Below are 13,274 nucleotides of genomic sequence, written 5' to 3'. Positions count from 1 at the left end.
TAGCTATTTCATAGTGCTTTATAGTCCCATTCAAATAAATTAATTTAAACCAATTATCAAGAGAGGCTTGATGGTTAAAACAAAATGTACATCAATACATAATTTAATTAAATTTACAAAAAATTAAAAAGGTACTGGCAACAACTGATTTAAGCAATGATTAAGTAGGACTGTCACAAACTACATTCTGAATGTATATACAGCCACCGACATAAATTATTGTCTAGCATTGATTGTATTGAGAAGAGATGCTTAACTTGTTTAAAAAAAAATCAAGTGATAAAATAAGCATCAGACATTCTAAACATATAAATTACTCCCACTCTGTTCTTGTAACATACTGAGAGTAGAATATAGACATTATTTGTATATTAATCATTGCTGAAGCCATGTTTATTATTATAGTACAATAACATGACAAACAATCACTTTCAGTCAATGGAGATGCACATTCGCCTGGTGACAACATACTGTTTATGTTTTTATCATACAAACATTAAAATGCTACATGTAATTTTATACAGTTCCAAAAAGTGTGATCTCAAGGATCTGCTTGAAAAGCAGATGTGCATATTTGCCATAACTAAATTACTTTAGAAATAGAAAAGGAAAAATATTGCACAAAATCCAATAATTTTTTGAAAGTCAATACGTGTCCCTTCACATACAGTTAGCTCTCTTATTTTAACAGAAACATAACCGCATTTTACACAATCAGAATCAAACATCAGTGTACTTGAATTCCAATTCATTTGTTCCAGGGCTAATACTGTTACTGGACTCTAAATGTGAATCCTGTCAAAACTGACCTAAGTAATGTACAAACTAGCATCTGTTGAATACATTTTACTATAGGAAAACCTGGAATATACACTTCATACTTTAAGCTTTTGAGCTGGGCAAAATTTTTCAACCTAAATTTGTTTTGGCGAAAAATGCAGATTCAGTGACATGAAAACATTGAATACATTTGCGTAATTCTACCAAATTGTTTTGGTTGCCACCCCAAAAGAAAACTGAGGGTCCCATGATTAGAGCACTCACCCAAGAGGTGGCCAGATCTCTGTTCAAACCCCTTCTCCTACTTCTCAGGGGAGCACTCTAACCAGTGTGCTACAAATTTCCAGGGAGGTCTTCCTCCTCTGGCTATTTTCGATAAGCTCATCTTTGCGAGTCTGGACAGCTTTTGAGGATGCCCAATGGATTGGGCCCCTTAGGCAAGTTCCACAGCCAAAAGCTTGTTTTCTCCTGGTTTGTGAATCATTCTGGGGCTAACACAGGAAACAGTTTTCTGGCTGCCAGCCCTGAGTCAGTGCTGTGTGTGCTCAGAGGTAGAAACTTGAGCTGTTAGAGAATTTTGACTACAAAAACTTAGTTGCCAAGTGAGTGTAGGTGCCTACAGGGTTTCAGGGGGAATATTATACATCACAGTGATCCCAAAACTGGAGCCTTAGGCACCTAATTCCTTTAGGACAATCAGCCCATCATGACCCATATGACAATAATTGTCTGTAAGGAAGCCCATGGAACTGACACTATCATTGTAAATGTATTGTGTTTCAATGGATTAGCAGCTGCACAGGTTCCCTGCTGCTGGATGGGGTGCAAGTGTAAATATTTGTTACACAAACACCCTCAATCTGGAATCTAATTTCCCACCCGCAGTTTTGCTCATGCAATCAATTACACGCACATAAAACAGACATGCATCTACCAATATGATTTAAGGGCTGCACAACTGATTGTAATATAACACAGAACAAACAACTGATTGTGGATGCAAAATTAGAAGCTGTTTAATTGGCTTAAAATTTCTTTGCCAAGAAATATATGATTAATAACAACATGGTTTAGGGAAAGCTCATTCTGCAGCCTGAAAGACATACAAACTCATATTGTGATACCCTAAACAAAATGTAACAATTAGATAGGGTTTTCAAAACTGCTCAGCATTGGTCTAAGTCTGCTTCCGCTGAAGCCAATGTTAAGATGCCCGTTGACTTCTCTGCAAGCTAATGCTGAGAGTTTCTGAAAATCCCACCATAAACCAATCAACAGTACTATCTGAAGTGCTACATGTCTGGGAAAGTTTCCATCAAGACATCAGAGGGGTAGCTGTGTCAGTCTGTAACTGAAAAAACTTAAAAAATAGCAAACAGTCTTGCAGCACCCTAGAGACTAACAAAAAACGTATCATGAGCTTTTTCTTCTGAAGAAGGGGTTGTGCCCAGAAAGCTCATGATACCAGCTACATTTTGTCAGGTGCTGTAAGACTATTAGTTATTTTTAAAGTTTTTCCATCAAGACAGTTATTTCACAGATTCTTGAACTACACTCTTCCTACCAAACAAGGTTATTTTAGCAGTGACACTGCTCCAAAGCATGGCCCCGTGATGGACACATTGTCCTCAATCATCTTCTGGACAGACCTCCCCTTGCATGCGAACAGGGAGGGTAGGGACTGGCTCTGAATGCACGGTTCCGTCCATCCCAGGACATCTGCAAAGCATTTTCTGAGCCATGTGCCGTCCCTGTCTCTTGACACTCCCCTTCCCTCCCCCCTGCAGCCCAAATGCCTGCCAGCTCCTGGCCCTCCCTGACAGCCCAACTGAGGCACACGCCAGCTCCCGGGCCCCCACCCTCTTGCAGTGTGCTGGGACTCTCCGATCCTGGAACATCTGTGGTCATGCTGGACCACGGATGTTGCCAGACCAGGGAATCCTGGATTTTAGAGGTGCATCCTGTATTTCTCTCATGGGGGAAAAATGGGAAGCTCATAAAGATACTGATTTATCTAAAAAAACCAGGTGCTTCTACTGGAGCCTTGAACAGCTGTTGGATTGAACTGAGTTCAACTCTCACCAGTAGATGGGCATTAGTGCTGATGCTTTAGAAAACATTAAGAGAAGTCACATAAATAAGACTAGAACACATAAAAGTTAAAAACTTGTAAAATCCTTGACTTGGACAATTTTTTCTTACCATTGGCACTATGTAATAAACTACCGTAGATGTGGCTCGCAGAAAGACTGAATAGAAATTTTAAGCCAGTTAAACAGCTTCTAAGTTTGCATCCACAATCAAATGTGGGTTCAGTTCTACAGAACAATCAGTTGTGCAACCCTCAAATCATGTTGGTAGGGACAGGCCTCTAATCTCTTTTATGGGCATGTGTGAGCTGTGTTGGTTGGAAACATCAGAGTTGCTACTCTATCAGATAAATTTGGCTTTGTTAACAGTTTTTTTTGTTAATATAGAAGAGGCTTGGTAATTGTGTATGTTTAAATAAGGCACCAATGTTAGCCTTTTAAAATGATCTTTGACATGAAGCGATAAAGAATCTAAAAATGTACCCAAATTTAAATTAGCCACACATACACAAAGAGGCTCTGCTTTTAAGGTATGTAAGGTTCGAAAAGAAGGAAGACTCAACAGTCAAAATGTTTCAAACATTCTACCAATTGCATCAGCAATACGGGAAGAATTTGACATTACTATGACAACTCTAACATGTTCGTGGCTATTTCGATCAAAAATAAGTTAAAAAGATGAATTTTACCAGCTATCTTTTAACTTTCTACATCTTCCCAATCTGAAATTTTACTTATCAGAGAGATGAATATTACTTATAAAACAATAACCCATCATGGCATCAATGTTATACAATTCCCAAATCATTTATGTATTTCAGCCAAAAACATTATATTGTGATTTGCAAGTCCACAGACTGACCTTTTCCCTTGCACATAAAACAGAGCACTTTGGTGAAGGCCCATCCTCAGCAATGGTGTGACTGATTTCTGCCTCCCCCCACTTCTTGTCTCCCATCCAGAGCCCATAGTTTGGAATACAAGACCATTTATAACGCAAGAAAAGTTGATAGCAAAGTTATTTAAATGACAAAAGAGAGTATTAGACAGTAAATCTCACGGGCAATGCATCAAAAATCCACCTCCACACAACTTCCCCAAAGGGATCAATTCCTCCACCTGACATAACCAAGTGCCTCATGCTCATGGTGATAAAATGGGAAAAGAAAGGCCAAATCACATTAGCCCAGAGAAAACATCTGTTGTAAACCGAAACATGGCAACTGGTGTTCACCTGTGCAGTGATTCACTACAAAAGTACTGTAGCCCAACTTCCCCCAACACCTGACTTCTTCAAATTACTCTCCCTGGTCTGGGCTGAGGATACCACTAAGCCACCCTTGCCACAGAAGACGATTCCTGCTGTTGGTGAGGAAAAACATTCCTTGCAATGACAAATTCTGTCACTCTGCCTTGTGTAACACTTGCCAATAGCCTACATTCAAAATTGCCATTTTTGGCCTAGCATGGTTCCCTCTGGAATGTACTCATTCTGAGCCACAGAGGGTAGTGGACAAAGGGGACAGGACGAGGAGACTGAATATATGTGTTCCACTTAGAGAGAAAAATCTAGTTCTTGACATTTAAATACAGACATATCTTCCAGGAATGCTACATGCTTGAAAAGAAATGTTTATGCCTGAATACAGTCAGTACATTCAGCATCCATTTAATTCCCTTCCTTGTAATCACAAAAAACACTCTGGTATACATCCATGGCTAACATGAGAGTGGGGTATCTGCATACTTAATTGCAGAACCAATTATTTTTTATGTCTAGTTTTATAAGTAATCTTCATTCACTGGTCTTTAAAATACTAGACAGCTTCACTAAACTAAACTCCTCAATAGCAAAGCAAATGTTTCTTTTAAAAGTGGCTTGTAAAAATCAAATGTAATGTTCAAGCAATGGCATACATTTCGGTAAAGAATTATTAAACTGTAGAAATTTAAAAAATAGCAATAAAATCGATCAATTTCACATATACTTTCCATTCCTAGATGAAAACACCTACATCAGGTGCCTGAGATGTAAACAGAAGTTAAGTAACTTCACATTATAATTCAGCACTTCATAAGAGAAAAGCATGCACCACCTTTTTTAAGGTCTGAGAGACATGGCCATAGTTTCTGTTTATATCAAAATTCCCTATTATTCACAAGAGATCCCTTAATTTAGAAAGAGTTCCTTTTCCCCTTTACTCAAGCAGAAAATCATTATTGCTCTTTTGAATGTTTCCAAACTCATCTTCTTAGATATTCAAACCTTTTCCCAGGCGATTAAGGCAATTAACTCATTTCAAACATCAATATTTGTAAGCTTCGGACAAATCTAAACTGTTTTGTTCATTTCATGCTCAACAGGAATAATACAGTACCTTCAATATCTGGATATGTGCAAAGGTGATATGCTTCCTTGCTGCATAAAGGAACACAAGTAAGCACCATGCACCAACTGTATATTCCACATACAGACAAACTAGTACCTGATTTAAGAGTGCATTAGTATATATAGTTCCATCTGGTGATTTAAACACAGCCAACAAATGAACTGAGAAACATATAAGAGCTGTCTAAATGGGGTGGAGGGTAGGAGCAGAAATCCATGTACTAAACAAAACAGATTATTTTAAATGTAAAAGTATTTAAATTATTTTAAATTCCTCTGTGATATTTTTGGTAATCGTGTATTATGTGGACTCCTGAGTAGTCTCTCATTCACCTCTCATGGAAGTAGTTTCTCCTCTTAAGGTTCCCTTATGCTTGATTTCCACTGCTACTACTGGAGCAATTATCCTCTGAAATGTTTAAACTGTGGTGGAAAGCTGAGGTCACTTTACATAATGCCACAACTTCATGAAAAAGCCCTTCTTCTTGGCTTTCATTTCCTTCATCTCCTTCTTTTTGCCAAGGAACTAGAATGGATGGATGTTGACAAAGGTTCACTGGGAGCTGATCCTCTGAGGTATTGCTTAGTGTTTCATTTGCTTTTACCTTCCTATAGAAAGAGTCATCTACTTGGGAAAATTCTAGAGGGGCAGCTTGTGCACTTAAGTGTGCTGGAGAAGCTGACGTCAGAAAATCTTGAAGGCAATCCTCATGCTCTGCACTAAGAGCTTTGTCCTTGTTTTCCTCCTCCAGCACAGAGACAGATTCCATATGGTCACTAAAAGCAACTTGCTTCCTTGGCGATGGAGGGAGCTGTTTCCCATGGAGAACACTATCATCCTGACCAAGATTCCACTCCATTTGATCATTAGTGCCACTACAGAGCAGAGCAAGGTTGCTCTCACTAGGTGCACTGGACTTGTTCTGAAACAAAAAAAACCAAGAAAACAAAACCCATGTTTTATTATAGTTTATATCACAAGAAGCACCCATGTACTGGTATCCCTGACAAAAATTCCATGCTCGTGAAAGGACACACTCCTGAATTTCCCTAAATACTATATAACCTTGCAGGAAAACTGCAATGCAAGCTTTTTGTTACTGCTTCACCCTGACATGTAAAGATTGCGTCTAGGAATGGCATAGGTGCTCAGTCTCCATTGCCCAGTCAAGCCTTAACCACACAGCTGTAACAGTCGAAGAAATTATAGCTTGTGCCAACTGCAGTGGGAATTTTGCACTATAATGACATATGAAATTTTGACTCAGACTCATGACCATTGTTCGCAGTGTGGGTCCCATGATAACAGAGAGACAAAGAGGACCAATTTCTGTTGGTGAAAGAGACAAGCTTTTAAGCTACAAAGACTTCTTCTCCAGGTCATGGAAAGGTACGACCAGGGTCACAGCTAAGTGCAAGATGGAATGTAAGCAGTTAAAACACATCATAAGAGACCTTTCAAGGGGAAGTGGTCAGTTAAACTTCTCCAGCCATAGGACTAAAGGGAATTAGTGGGATTGTTCTAATAAGCCACAAATCCAGTGTTTATATAAAACCATGCTTTTTAGTGTCTAACATAGTTATGACTTTAGGACCCTGGGCTAAATGGTTGAAAGTGTTGCGCAGATTTCCTTTGAGAAGGAAAACTGATGGGTCATACACAGAGCAATCACGCTGAGAAAAGTGTTTGCCCACAGGCGAAAGGGAGTTTTATCTTTTATCTGTGTTCTGAGAGAGTGCATTTGAAAGCATAGTGACTGTCTAGTTTCACCCTCATATTTGTTTTTGAGGCACTTAGTGCACTGGATGAGATACGCCACATGTTGTGATAGACACATGCAGTACACAGAGTTCTTAAAAGCTATGTTGTGGGGGATATTGACCATTATCTGCAGGTTTTGCACCTGTTGTTCTGGCAGGGTCTCCTGCCACTTTGAGTTGGCATGTTTGGTGTATGAGGAGCTTACTTTTGATGATGATGTGGGTTTTTTTTTGGTGATCTTGGGTGATTGTTTGAAGGCCAGAAGAAGGAGTTTGGTAAAGAGTTAATTCAGGATGTGGTCCCCATTGAGAATGGACTGTAAGTGTTTAATGATATCCCTTGTGGTTTCCAGTATGGAGTGAGAGCTAACAGCTAGAGGTGTGCAGTCACAGGTCGCCCTCCACCAGGGTATATCTACTTCCATTTTGCATTTAGATGTGCCAGTCAGAGTGCTTCTCTCAGATCTGAAGAAGAACTCTGTTTAAGTTCAGAGAATGATGCAATAAAGATCACCACACTCACCTTGTCTCACCCATGATCATTGGGATTTCTGCTCTTCATTACAACAATTAGTTACACACACACATTTATTATTCACTTTTCAGTTCGCAAACAAAACTGACATTTTATTCAGAACATAAAAACGTCCATACTAGGTCAGACCAACGGTCCATCCAGCCCAGTGTCCTGTCTGCTGACAGTGGCCAGAACCAGATGCCCCAGAGGGAGGAAACACAACAGGTAATCCTCACATGATCCCTCCCCTATCACTCATTTCTGGGTGACATTAATGCAACCCTCATGTGGTGCTTAGAACACCAGGGTTGATATGGATTATAAAAGTTAGCAACAGAGTTAACCTTTTGCAGCAAAGGATCTCACGTGGGAGTACTTTTAACAACTGTAAATCTTAAGCATCAAACACAGGAGTTAGAATGTATGGATATAAAGTCTTTTGACAGTGACAACCAACACCAGGGAGCTGATTTGTTGAAGATTTCAAAGATTCAAGCAGCAGCTTTGACCCTGCAAAATAATCTATCTGTGCTCGGGGTCCCATGAGACTGAGAACTGAATTGGAGGGCTTGAGTGGGCACACCCATTTGTAAAATGGGGCTTTAAGCTGCTACAATGAACAAGAAATGGTTTCTAAAGCAATGACTTAATATTAGCAGCCTCTAGAACATATAACTGAGACAAATTCCTGCCTGGGGGACAGCGGGAGCAAACACAAAAAGCCTGTCCTGCAGCAAGGTAGGATTCCTAATAGGGGTGTAAAATCCCATTTAATTAGTTAACTGGTTAAATGTTCAGTTTAACTGGTAAACTGATTAAACAGGGGTGTGGGGCGGCACTACAGCCCAACTGGGCTGGAGTAGCTCTCCTGCACACCATGGTCAGGGTTGCTCCAGTCCAGTTGCCTCTAAGCAGCAGCCCCACATGAAGGACTAGAGAAGCCATCCGCCCACATCAGGCTGCTCCCTGGATACCAATTAACCATTACCATGGTAAGCATCATCCACTAAGAGTGATGCTTACTGGGTAACCAGTTAACTGGTTACTTGTTAACATCCCTAATTCCTAACTAGCCCTAGATATGGTTATTGCTTCTGATAAGCTGGATAAAGGTCATAGGGTATGTCTACACTGCCACCCCAGTTTGAACTAGGGTGGCTAATGTAGGCATTCGAAGTTGCAAATGAAACCCGGGATTTAAATATCCCAGGCTTCATTTGCATCTTGCCGGGCGCGGCCATTTTTAAATCCCTGTTAGTGCGGACTCCGTGCCCGCGGCTACACGTGGCACGGAGTAGGTAGTTCAAATTAGGCTCTCTCGTTCCACGAGGAGTAATGGTAGTTCGAATTAGAGAGCCTAATTTGAACTACCTACTCTGTGCCGCGTGTAGCTGCGGGCACGGAGTCCGCACTAATGGGGATTTAAAAATGGCAGCACCCGGAAAGATGCAAATGAAGCCCGGGATATTTAAATCCTGGGTTTCATTTGCAACTTCGAATGCCTACATTAGCCACCCTAGTTCAAACTAGGGTGGCAGTGTAGACATACCCATACATCCTCACATCCTCAGCTAATCAGCATTTCTACTGTGACTACCAGCATGAGTTTGCTAGAACTCTGTTTTTTTTGAGCAGCAGCAAGGAATAGTTTGGCCCATATGACGCATTCTTCTGGCTACATACACAGCTTCCACCCATGAATGCAAGTTTCTGTTCTAAATGTAACCAAGTTTTTTTCAATATGAAAAGGAAGACTAACCATAGCCTTGTAATCAATATCATCCATTGATCTAAAGAAATCCAGGCTTTTTGCTCCTGAGAGCTTTCCTTGATCTGAGCTGTGTGTGCTCAGCGAGTCCAAAATCTCTCCTAGCAAGTCCATTTCTCCAGTGTGATAAGACGTTACTCCTGGTTCATCAGAATCATCACTATCATAAATGTAAGCAGAAGCTTCCTCACTGTCTTCAGATGATAACCTAAAAGCAAAATAAACTTTGCATCAGCTAAAAAAATAAAATATTTTATGATGTCAGCATAGCCATTTACGTAAGTAAATAAGTACAGCATGTCCAGAGACCTTGTGAATTAGAAAGTGGACTTATTTTGGCCCTTGCACCCCCAATTTCACCTGGAAATAAGAACGTGCAGACAGATGTAGGTGCACTCAGTGAGTTAGGTGTCTACAAGCCCCAGTAACATACAGGAATAAAAGAGGAGGCCAGGTTTTGTAAACTAAGCATTAAGTAGTGATGGATTTCTTTTATGCATAACATTATGAAAATGTTTATAAAGTTCAACCAGTCTTTTAGAATACAGTCTACATATTAACAGTATTTAATGGGAAAATAATAATATGCAAAATTAATAAACTGAAAAATTATACCACTACCAGTAGCCTGCAGATATTTTTTTCTATTAAGCAAAGAGAGATCAGTACTGGCCTTAACACCACGAGGAATTTCTCACTGCTTATTACCATTCTGATTTAAAAGTACAGCATATGCCTTTATGCTTTCTCCTGCAGTGGTCCCAATGCTCTGAAAAAGCTCCTTGCAAACACAGAAATGCAGGGCGGGAATGGACCTTGAAAAGTAATCTGGTCTAGCCTCTTGTCCTAAGGCAGGACCAAATACACCTATATCATTCCTGATAAGTTTTTGACATCTCTTCTTACTGAGTTCTGATCAACTCTCCAAATTTATCTAGGTTCTTTTGAATTCTAATTCTGTCCTCCTAAGTGCTTTCAAACCCTTCCAGTTTGGTGTTACCTGCAAATGTTATAAGCATACTGTCTACTCCATTATCCAGGTCTTATATTAAAACACTGAATTGCACTGGATCCACAACAGACTCCCTGCAAACCCTCACTAATCTATCCTGCCAGTCTCAGAGTGAACCAGTGATAACTATTCTTTGCGTACAGTCTTTCAACCAGTCATGCATTCTCTTTATGGTAATTTCATGAAGAATATATTTCCCTAGTCTGCTTATGAGAATGTCATGTAGGACTTGTATGTAATGTAGTTAAGAAAAGGTGGGTGAGAAACTAACTTCTGTTGGTGAGAGACTCAAGCTTTCTGACTTGCGTCATAAAGTCTATAATTCCCACAGTCCTTTGTTCTCCTTTTTAAAGATGGGGGACATTATGTTTGCCCTACTCCAGTTCTTGGGGACCTCACCCATCTCCATCAATTCTCAATGATAGTCACTAATAATTCTGAGATTAAAGAACCAGCTGAAACAAAGTATGCTAGGATGCCCTTCCACAGGCCCCACCAATCTGAATATATCTAACTTACTCTTCCAGCTGTTCTTTTATTTTTTGGCTTGTGTTCTTTCTCCCTTAATTTTAATATGTTAAATATCTGGTCACAATTTACCTTTTTAGTGAGGATTGACTCAAAATAGATATTATACATCAAGAGTCTTGATGTAATTTCTTCTTCTTCCTCTCCTGCTAAGCAGAAGACCTGCACTTTCCTTCATCTTTTTCTTGTTCATAGGGTATGGCTATATATACCTGGAAATCATCAGTCCAGAGATCAATCTTCTGGGGTTCAACCTAGTAGGTGTAGTAAGGACCAGTGTATTCCCTTTAAGCTGCGTGGCAGAACAGCTTCACAGGTGATTCATCAGCCTTGCCCAGTCAGAGGCTCAGAGCTCCATGCATGGAATCAACCACTGAGGGAGCCACTGTCTACTCCAGTGGGTGGGTGGGTCATGAGAGGCAAGGAAAGTCAACAAGAGAGTTTCTCCTGTCTACCTCCTGCAATGGGGATGCTGTGGTGAGTTGAGCTAAAGTACATCAACTGCAGTTACACTGTTCACCTAACTGGAATTGCATTCCTTCATTCAACTTTCTCTCCCAGTGTAGTCCTGCCCTTAGTGTATTTACAGAACACATTCTTGTTGTTGTTTATGTCCATGGTAAGTGTAACTCATTTTGTGTCTTAGCCTTTCTGATTTTGTCCCTATGTGCTTGTGCTATTCTGTTGAAATATCCTTGGCAATTTTCCCATGTTTCTACATTTTGTAAGACATCTTTTGGTTTTTAGGTTGTTAAAAGGGTCCTGATGGAGCCATATTGGCCACTCATTATTTTTCCTATTTTTCCTTCTCACTGAGATAGTTTGCTGTTACATCTTTATTATCATCTCCCTGAGAAACTGCCAACTTTATTGAACATCCTTTTCTCTTAGATTTCAATCCTATGGAACTTGCCTATGAGTTCCCTGAGCTTATTAAATTCTGCTTTTTTTTGAGGTCCACTGTCCTTATCTACTGCTTTTAGTCCATCACTTCAATTTCACTCAAACTGCCTTCAACCTTCAGATTTGCAATCAATTCCTCCTTTAGAATCAAGTTTCAAATGGCTGTACCCCATTACTTTCTTCACATTCTAAAACAATTCCCAATAATTCCAAAACTTTATTGCTGATATTGCTCATTTTGTGTTTTACCATGTTATTTGTCCAAAAAGTATGTGGGTAGTTAATTCTGCCCATTACTACAGCAAAACAAGAAGTTCTGTTATTTGTTTTAAAAATCCCTTATCCACTCCTCCTCCTGATTTGATAATCTATAGTAGACCATTAACCACCACATTGCCCAGTTTTTCCCATATTATCTTCACCCAGAAGTTTTCAGCTGGTTTGCCTATTATGTCTTTCTGTACCCCAGAAAAAGTGTATATATTCTTGATGTTTAATGTCACACTTTCTCCCTTTTTTTTCCTGCCTGTCACTTCCCCAGAAGCTATCCCCTTTGATACCCATATGCAAGTCAGGATATTTATCCTATCAAGTAACTGTTACGCCAGATAAGTCATAATTTAATTTATTGTGTAATACTTCCAGTTTTTCCTGTTTATTTTCCATACACCTTTCATAAATTGCCTATAAAAATATATACACCTATAAATACACAAGCTAACTTGTAATATTACTTCAAATCTTTCCTAAAAGCTCTCCTTTGCTGTGCTGTCTTCAAAAGACTTGACAATAGATAGGCTACTGGTGTGCTAAGATCACTGACTTCCATGCTGACCAAATGCATTATTCCCTTGTACTACCTCATCAGTTGGTTTGAATCAGTGTTGCCATCTTGTATGTAGATATAAGCCCTTTGGGACAGGGAACTATCTTTTTTATTGTGTAAACACCAGGCCCAAAGTGGTCCTACTCCTTGACTAGGACTCCTTAATGCTATAGTAATGTAAATAATAAATTGATATTTAAATTATAATATTCTGCCCCATTTTTTACTAAAAGTTTTAGTTTCTATATCAGACACTAAAATATTTAACAAATTTGGAGTCAGGAGTCACATTGGAAAAATAGGCACTCTCACGAACCCAGGCAATTAAAAAATCCATTTGTGGGACACACCCACATAGAGAGAGAAAGAGAAAGAGAAAGAGAGAGAATCTCTCTCTCTCTCACACACACACACACACAAGCGCTTACTTGCTTCTTCTGTCCATTTCATCATCATCGTCATCATCCAGGACCAAATCATGATTACTGACATTGGAGAGGTGTTGATTGAAACGTGTCTGGAGAGGAAAAAATAACACTGTGAATTTTATTTTCTTGGTTTTTGGATCACTGTTCATTTGGGATTTGCTTGCACCGCTACTCATTTATTTCAATGAGAGAAGCTCTGAATGCTTAGCAGAACTGAACCCTTGTTAGGGAGCAGTATGAAAGGGAGATCCTTTAGGAATTCTAATAGGAAA

At 39.5% G+C, this 13,274-nt stretch overlaps 1 protein-coding gene across 4 annotated transcripts in view; it reads right to left on the bottom strand.

Moving 5' to 3' along the window:
- Window positions 1-251: 251 nt before the first annotated feature.
- Window positions 252-13,274, bottom strand: part of DENND1B (DENN domain containing 1B) — a 259,577-nt gene continuing 246,554 nt past the window's right edge. For all 4 annotated transcript variants that reach the window (XM_075936692.1, XM_075936694.1, XM_075936693.1 and 1 more), the window contains 3 exons: window positions 13,003-13,091; window positions 9,297-9,513; window positions 252-6,182 (listed from right to left, as the gene is read on the bottom strand). In XM_075936692.1, the coding sequence (XP_075792807.1) occupies window positions 5,628-6,182; window positions 9,297-9,513; window positions 13,003-13,091 (861 nt within the window). In that variant the 3' untranslated portion in view covers window positions 252-5,627. The remainder of the gene's footprint in view (window positions 6,183-9,296; window positions 9,514-13,002; window positions 13,092-13,274) is intronic.

The sequence above is a fragment of the Pelodiscus sinensis genome, chromosome 9, assembly GCF_049634645.1.
Source record: "Pelodiscus sinensis isolate JC-2024 chromosome 9, ASM4963464v1, whole genome shotgun sequence".
Taxonomy (NCBI): domain Eukaryota; kingdom Metazoa; phylum Chordata; order Testudines; family Trionychidae; genus Pelodiscus; species Pelodiscus sinensis.
The sequence above is the reverse complement of the archived record's forward strand: the minus strand, read 5'-3'. Positions and strand labels throughout refer to the sequence as shown.